The 7,616-nt window shown below is 38.7% G+C and overlaps 1 protein-coding gene across 3 annotated transcripts in view; it reads right to left on the reverse strand.

Annotated features, from left to right (window-relative positions):
- Positions 1-4,261: 4,261 nt before the first annotated feature.
- The window catches only part of Sec62 (SEC62 homolog, preprotein translocation factor), a 31,078-nt gene continuing 27,723 nt past the window's right edge, over positions 4,262-7,616 (reverse strand). For 2 of the 3 annotated variants that reach the window (XM_023717782.1, XM_023717781.1), the window contains exon 8: positions 4,262-7,616. In XM_023717782.1, the coding sequence (XP_023573550.1) occupies positions 7,143-7,616 (474 nt within the window). In that variant the 3' untranslated portion in view covers positions 4,262-7,142. The other variant, XM_023717780.1, reaches the window with a different exon arrangement.

Raw genomic sequence — 7,616 nt, forward strand, 5'->3', positions numbered from 1 at the left:
TGCCAGGACTGCAGGTGTGCACCACACTGGCTGGTTATTTTTGTGGAGTTTTAAGATATGATCTTGCAGGGCTGGCCAGAAAGCTCAGCAGATTAAAGCACCTGCTTAGGCAGACACAGGGACCAGGGTTCAATCCCCAGCACACTGTCAGCCCCACCCGGGGGGGTGCACTGAGACAGCGATTGAAACTGGGCGTGGTGGTGCGTGCCTGTAATCCCAGCCCTTGGGAGGCTGAAAACAGGAGGATCACAATGAGTCCTATCTGTATAGTGAGACCCTGTAGACCCTGAACTAAATAAAAGAAAAAAAGTATGATTTTGTTATATTGCCTATGGTAGCCTCAAACTCATAGGCACAAACAATTCTCTGTCAGCCTCTGGAGTAGCCAGGGACTACAGGGTGTGCATCACTACAAAGGCTTCTGCACATGCATTTTCAGTAACACTGAGGGTTCTTGTAATAAGATTTGTTTCATGAACTTTCATAGTGTTTTCTCTGTGTAGCTCCTAACCGATCTTTACTGTCCAAGTGTGTCAGTTATTGTATATATAAAATGTAGACCAGTCTCTTAGGTTTGCTGCTCTTGGTCTTAGTTGTAGACTAATTTGCTTAGTATTGACCTTTTTGCTTTGCAGTGCAATGTGCCATAATTGTAAAAGGTGAAAATGTGTATCTGAAGACATAACAAACTATTATAAAGATCTTCCACCATTCCCCTTTTGTGAGACAGTCTTGCTATTTGTCCTGGCTGGTCTCAAACCTGTGATCTTCCCACCTTAGCCTTTTAAGCGCTAGGATCGCTACACCTGGCCTAACCTCTTATGTTCAGCATCAAATACAGCAGAATGTACAATATGATCTGTACTATGCATGTGGTGCACACGTAGTCTAAGTTTAATTCATTTACATTTCAAAGCTTGAAACTGGTGAGAATTTAAAGTCAAACATGTCAATAATTGGTTCTTCTGATAAAATTTGAAGTCTTTGTATTCACACATTATGTTCTCTTCCAGATTAATTTCTGTATAGTCTAATAGTGAGGGCCCATTTATGTAGTATGGCCCATTTATTTAGTATCTACTTCCCACCTCGGTGGACACACTTGTAGTGTAAAAACTAGATGGGCAGTTTTTGTGGAATGTATGCATGGCTGTCTCTGGATGATATGGTTAAGTTTCTGGTTTTGCTTGCTACTATTCTGATTTTTCTATAATGAAGGAAAAATTTTAATTGCTTCAAAAAGAATGAGAGGGTAATTGTGCAAAACCAAGAAATATTGGGAATATTCAGGTAAGTAGACGACCATGACACAGACATATTATTTTATTCCATGACTTCTCCCTCACTAACCCATTTCCCATGTGGATAGCAGAGTAAGATTTAAGAGCCCTGCAGAAGTGAGAGGGCTTCGATTGGCCTGGCTTGTGTGCTTTACTGGAGTGCAGTCTCCCTGGAATGGAAGGAAGGCTAATACAGAAAGATGTTTTTCCAAGGGAAGAGACTCGAGGCAATGATGTGCTTGCCAGTTTGTTTTCTAGCTGCATCTCAACTACGTTCAGCTCCTGGAACACGTGAAGCTTGTCACTGCTTCTTACTCTGCACATCTTGCCACACTGGCTCTTTTCTTAATACCTTCAAGATCATGAGATTTCTCTAGGGTGCCTTTCCAGATGTTCCCAGTCTTGGCTGGGCACTCACTTATGTGGTTTCATAAGCATGTCATGAATACTCTTTAACACTACATACAACTTTGTTGCAACTGCTTCAATGAATATTCATCTCTCTCACTAAACTAGCTCTTTGAGTTAGCATTACACTATGCTTGGTACATGGTAATTACTTGTTTGTTCAATGATTGAAAGATAATCTCAGTATTAGTAATTAGCATTCTATCACTGTGACAAAATACCTGAAGAAAACAACTTCCATGAGGAAAGGCTAACTTGGTTTATGGTTTCTTTGGGGTCTGTAACTTTGGGTCTGAGATGAGGCAAAACATCATGGTGATAGAAATTTTTAGACTGTTTCATTCATGAAAGCCAGGAAGCAAGAGAGAGTGATGAAGGGGTCAGGGACACCCTTCAAGGACTCATACCCTGATCTACTTCCTTCAACGCTCCCTGCACCCAGCCTCCCCCACTGGAGTACTCCATTTGATTTAACTCATCAATGGAAATGGGTGACTCCGCCTTTGAGTTTAGAGCCCTCCTGATCCAATCACTTGCCACCTGCCCCATCTTTGAACATCACTGCACAGGGGCCCAAGCCTTCAACACTCGAGACTTTGGGGATATTTCATGTCCATTCCCTAACAACACATCAGACTCTGCCCTACTTCTCACACACTGTGACACATTTCTACACTTTTTGTCTAAGAGTAATAAAGAATCCATTTTTTAAAAATACATAAGATATTGTGTCTGGATGTCCCCCCAAAGCCTCACAGGGTCATGGGGGTGGGCTTTTCAATCAGCTGATTCTATGCCCAAGGGCAGATATCTTCCATGCATTATAAGGGATGGACACATGACTGCTCTCCTTTCCTGTTTTTGCTGTCTTCTGCCACCAGGAACTGGTGCCCTGTGCCATGTGCCACCAGACTATGGACTAAGACCTCTACAAACTGTGAGCTAAATAGATCTTTCCTTCTTTAATCTTAGCTGTCAGGTATTTTGTCTCTGTAACAAGAAACGTAAGACATATACATTTCTAAAAACTTGCTAATTTGTGATGAGGTAGACATGAGATATTAAGTATTAAATTATGCTAAATTAGGCATTACTGATCTTTGAATATGATACACTCTTCAAACATTGGTGGATCCGATTTGGTAGATCAGAGGTTCTTGTAGGTCACACACCTCCAAGGAATTTAAGAACACAATTCAATAGATGTTAACACGGATGAGGAAAAATTATTTTCACTAGATTATAATCGAAATTCAGTATTTCCTTCAATTATAAATACAGACAACAACCCAAAGTTGTATTAGTGGTATCTTTGTTAATAGATATCAGATAACACTTTATCTTTGTTGCAGATCTTATTTATGCTACTTTAATGTCATTAGACCCCTTCCTAGATTAAACTCACACACATATTACTGTATCAGAATTTAACATATTTTGCTAAATTACATTTGTATAATTTTTTAATAATTCCATGTATTACACCTTTTTTTTCCTTAAAGAACATTCTTCCGAGGTTTGTTCATGGCACAAAAAAGTTAAAGTTGCTGGACTTGGTGGCGCATGCTTGTAATGATAACACTTGGGAGGCTGAGGCAGGAGGACTGTCACATGTTTGAGACTGGCTGGGGCTCCAAAGTGAGCTCAAGGCCAGCCTGAACTACAAAGTGAAACCCTGCCTCAAAAAGACAAAAAACAAAAAAAAGTTGAAGTGATGCAGGAATTTCTGTAAAATGAAATGAGACCAAATTATGATGATCTGACTCAGGAGAAACATAAACTGCTAATGAGATCATAGACTTTTTCAACATTCCTAAAACTACAACCCTAAGATACACCCTCTTGAAATTCTACCTGGACAGTACAGCCATGAAATTAGCTGAAAAGGTCTCCTGGAAAAGTTGAAAAAGTAGAATAAGTATATCTGGATCTACTCAAAAATGAACTCAATGCTACAAGTGCTTACAAGCTTGTTAAAGGAGGCAGATTTAATTTCCTTGCAGTCTTCTGCATAGATGACCACTTGAACGCAAATTCACATACCAGGACTCTCACAACATGCGCTGTAAAGCTGTGGTCTCCTTTCTAAAGTGTTTGGTGACAAGGATCTGACAAGTAAATTTTACTTGGTTTTTGTGGTTTACTGGCCTTCCAACAGGAAACAGTTCTTACACTGACAGTTGAAGCTACAATACAGTTGAAGTAAGGAAATGGGGGACACAGACAGGAAGCACACCAACTTCAGAAATTCCATGCTCTTAGCATTGAAACTAATGTTATCTTCAGATAAAGGAGAATGAGGTAGTGCAGGCTAGTTTGGGTGAAGTGGTGACCTCTCACTGCTGAGGCAGCTTTACTAGGGGAACAGCCAAGAGAACACACACCCTGACAATTGTCAGCTAGGACATGAGCTGGCCAAACCTATTGAGAAGCCAAGGGGCCTAGAGCCCACTGGCATAGTCCATTATGGTCAGCCTCCCAGGGCAGAGAGCAGTGGAACCTGGAGGGGCAGATGAGAGAGAACCCAGCACGTACGACAAACCCATCACAGCATGTACCACACTATTCGCTGGTTCAAGAGGGCAAACTGGATTTTTATTCAAGGCTGTGTCTAGTATGGTGACTACTCATTATTAGTGAATGAACACAGAAAATATTGCTCTAACAGTAAAAACAAATTATCTACACAAAAATGAAGATCTATTTATTCAAGACATAGTGGTTATTTTAAAAGCTACTCAAATGCTGGAATGTGATGCAGCAGTTTTTGTTCTGTAGGTAGATAGGTAAACACAACCTTATAGCTAAGTGCAGGCAATGTTTTGTGGGTTCCATATTTGTAAATTTGTCTATAATTTTGGTAGTGCTTTTGCAGCTATGTGTCGCATAGTAAGAAATGCAACTTGCCCACTCTCTCCGAGGTGGAACGAGGTTTTTATTCTAGCTCTCACACTTACACAAATGTCCTTTTTGCTCTACTTAATGCCATGGTCTTTCACTTTTGGGTATCAGGGGATTGAGACAAGATCTATGTACCCCAAGCTGGCCTCAATCTAGTTATGTAGCATATAGTGGTCTTGAACTTATGAACATCCTGCTGTAGCCTCCCCAGGGCTAGTATTACAGGAATGTACCATCACAAGCGAGTGATTTCACCTTTTAAATAGCCCGCGTATAGTGCTGAAGATAGTGTCTTATGTTCCTGAAGTGCAAAATTTATGTGATGTGCCTCTTAAGAGAACATACAGACGTTAGAATAGCTTCATTCAGGCATGAGTTACAATGATGATTGTAAGTTCATGCTAATGAATTGACAAAACATATTAGCTTCTTTAAAATACATCTTTAAAAAGTATATATATTACTTCACCAATGAAAATGTAACCGAAGGCTTGTAGACACCTAGCCCTACATCTCCCCTGGGTCCAGCGGTTGCTAATTCAGTGTCCACAATAACTTCATAGAAGCACTGCAAGTAACAAGAATCAATTGTACATGCATTTTTCCAGTTTCTAATAAGGAAAAGTTCAATTTATAAAACATACTAACTCACTTCTTTTCTCACAGTAAGATTATTTCCCCTAAGGGATCATCAAATATTTATAAAAACGAGTACCAATATACTATTGAGAATCCACACACAACAGGAAGCAGCTTTCATGACTGCCATGCTTCACATACATGTCTTTAAGACTAGACAGTACACATGTTATAAAGACCTTTACGATTATTATTGAGTGCCTGGGTATTTCATAGTAGTAAAAGTTAATAAAATCACTTTTAGTTCTGAAAAACACTTTTGGTACCATATTTATAATCCCAAATAAGTATTAATGTGACCAGTGATTAAGCAGCTCAAAAGCTACTTTTATGGTTTTTCACACAACTTCACTGTACATGTCTGCAAATGTGAGGAGAAAGTACCCAGGCACTGAAACCAATGAACAGTTGCAAACAGAAAACTCAAAATGCCTGCCACCTCGACAGCGTTGCTTTAACATCAAATAGCCACATGTCCGTCCACTTACAGGGAACGCTATAAAGAAGCAACCAAGCCATGTTTAATAAGATGTGTTAATGTATTTTTTCACAATTAGAAGAATGTAACACTTTTAGTCCAACACTTGCATGGTGAACAACCCAAAGAAAAAAGACCTACATACTCCACCTGTTTCAACTACAAAGCAAAATACTCTGTGACTCAAGGAAAATCATTTAATATTCACTATCAAGTTTGTAGAGTTTAACTCCAAGGAATGATTATGCTTGTAAGTAAACAAGGTTTTTCTAAGATTTGTAAGTATACTTTGTAAGACAAAAATCAAACTGCAAAACCAGTTTGAAGCAATTAGTCCAATGGTTTTCTATGTTTTCTTTTATAGCCTTTATTTTAAATTGCTATTTTAGAACAGTAAATTACCTTTCACAGCAGTGCCTCCTGGTCTGAAAACACAGTACTTCATTTCTGAATGCAAAGATTCAAAATAAATCAAAATGAACATTAAGGCGTACAAACAGCTACTTTAACTCTGCTCTTATTTGATAAGGATCAGTTTTTACTTATATTCAAATACATGGAATGTTGGCACAAAACTGAAGCTGCTGTAGAAAGATTACAGATGTTCCATGGGTTATCAAACTTCCATTTCTCTAAAAACATACCCTTACATGATCTTAATTTTACAAATTTAAGTGTGGAGAAATGTCTAAATAATAAGTAACAATTAAAATAAAATGTTTTATTTGTAAATTATGTACAGAATACGCTTTATGTTATGACAAGGGGAGGGGGAGAAAGAAGAGCTGTCACCTTCCGACCGATGCTCTTCGCTCTCCTGCTGGAGGTGACCATCTTTCTCTAAACCAAGTGTACAATTCAGCTTGGATTTCCTAAGTTGGAAAGGAGAATTTGTAGCTAAACCAAAAATTTTCCCGCACTGTGACCAGTTGGCCTTTTCCCATCAAATTTGAACACTGCTATTCAGAATCTTTAGAGATTTCCTGGTAGAATTTTACAATGAAAAACAGAAGTATAACTTCAAGAACAATGAATTTAAGTATTTTAACCTAAAGAAACTTGTGAAATAGCTAAATTATGAATAATCTGAAATGTTGGAGTTTATTCCTTTTGATTAATCTAACAGTAAAAAGCCATATAACTATGAAAAATGCCCTTAATCTAAAGGTCATTGTGGAAAATGCATCTTTGATAACTATCAAAATGAGACCTACTTACTGTAAAATTATCAAATGCATAAAACTTATTAATGGCTTTAGACTGTACCAATAATAGTACCAATATTCTATAAAATAGACTGAATAGAACTGTTTGGCTGTCAAATACTTTCAGCAAATGGACTTAAAGAATGCTACAAATGCACATGTACATTATGATGATCTGCCAACGTAGAAAATCCAACCTCTTGCACGTATTCAGCCCCCAAATTAGTCAGATTATGATTTTTCATGTGAAGATTTAGGTGTTTCTCCATCATTATCTTCTTCCTCTTCCTCCTCGTCACAATCCCCATCTGTTTGCTGTTCCAGTTCCTCTTTTGTGATCATTTCAAAATCATTCCCATTGCCACTACTGTGCTGGGACCTGTCATCTTCCCTCCGGTCACTGTCTGTGTCTGAATGCCGTTCTCCACCTGAGCCTTCTGTTCCATGATTTCCTGCTCCTACTTTTCCTTCCTCATCTTCCTTTTTTTCACTGTCTGACTTTTCCTCACTGTCAGACTTCTGCTGTTTTTTGGCTTCTGATTTTTCATCTTTCTTTAAGTCTGCTTTTGGTCCTTTGTATTCATGTGTGTACAGAGGCCTGAAGGAGTCAATGAAGCCCACATCAGCAGTCAGATTAGGCAGGAACCAAAAGTGGTGCCTTCCTCCAGTTATAAGCCAGATGATGAGAAAGAGGATGCAACGAGC

The sequence above is a fragment of the Octodon degus genome, unplaced genomic scaffold (assembly GCF_000260255.1).
Source record: "Octodon degus isolate 3935 unplaced genomic scaffold, OctDeg1.0 scaffold00055, whole genome shotgun sequence".
Taxonomy (NCBI): Eukaryota; Metazoa; Chordata; class Mammalia; order Rodentia; family Octodontidae; genus Octodon; species Octodon degus.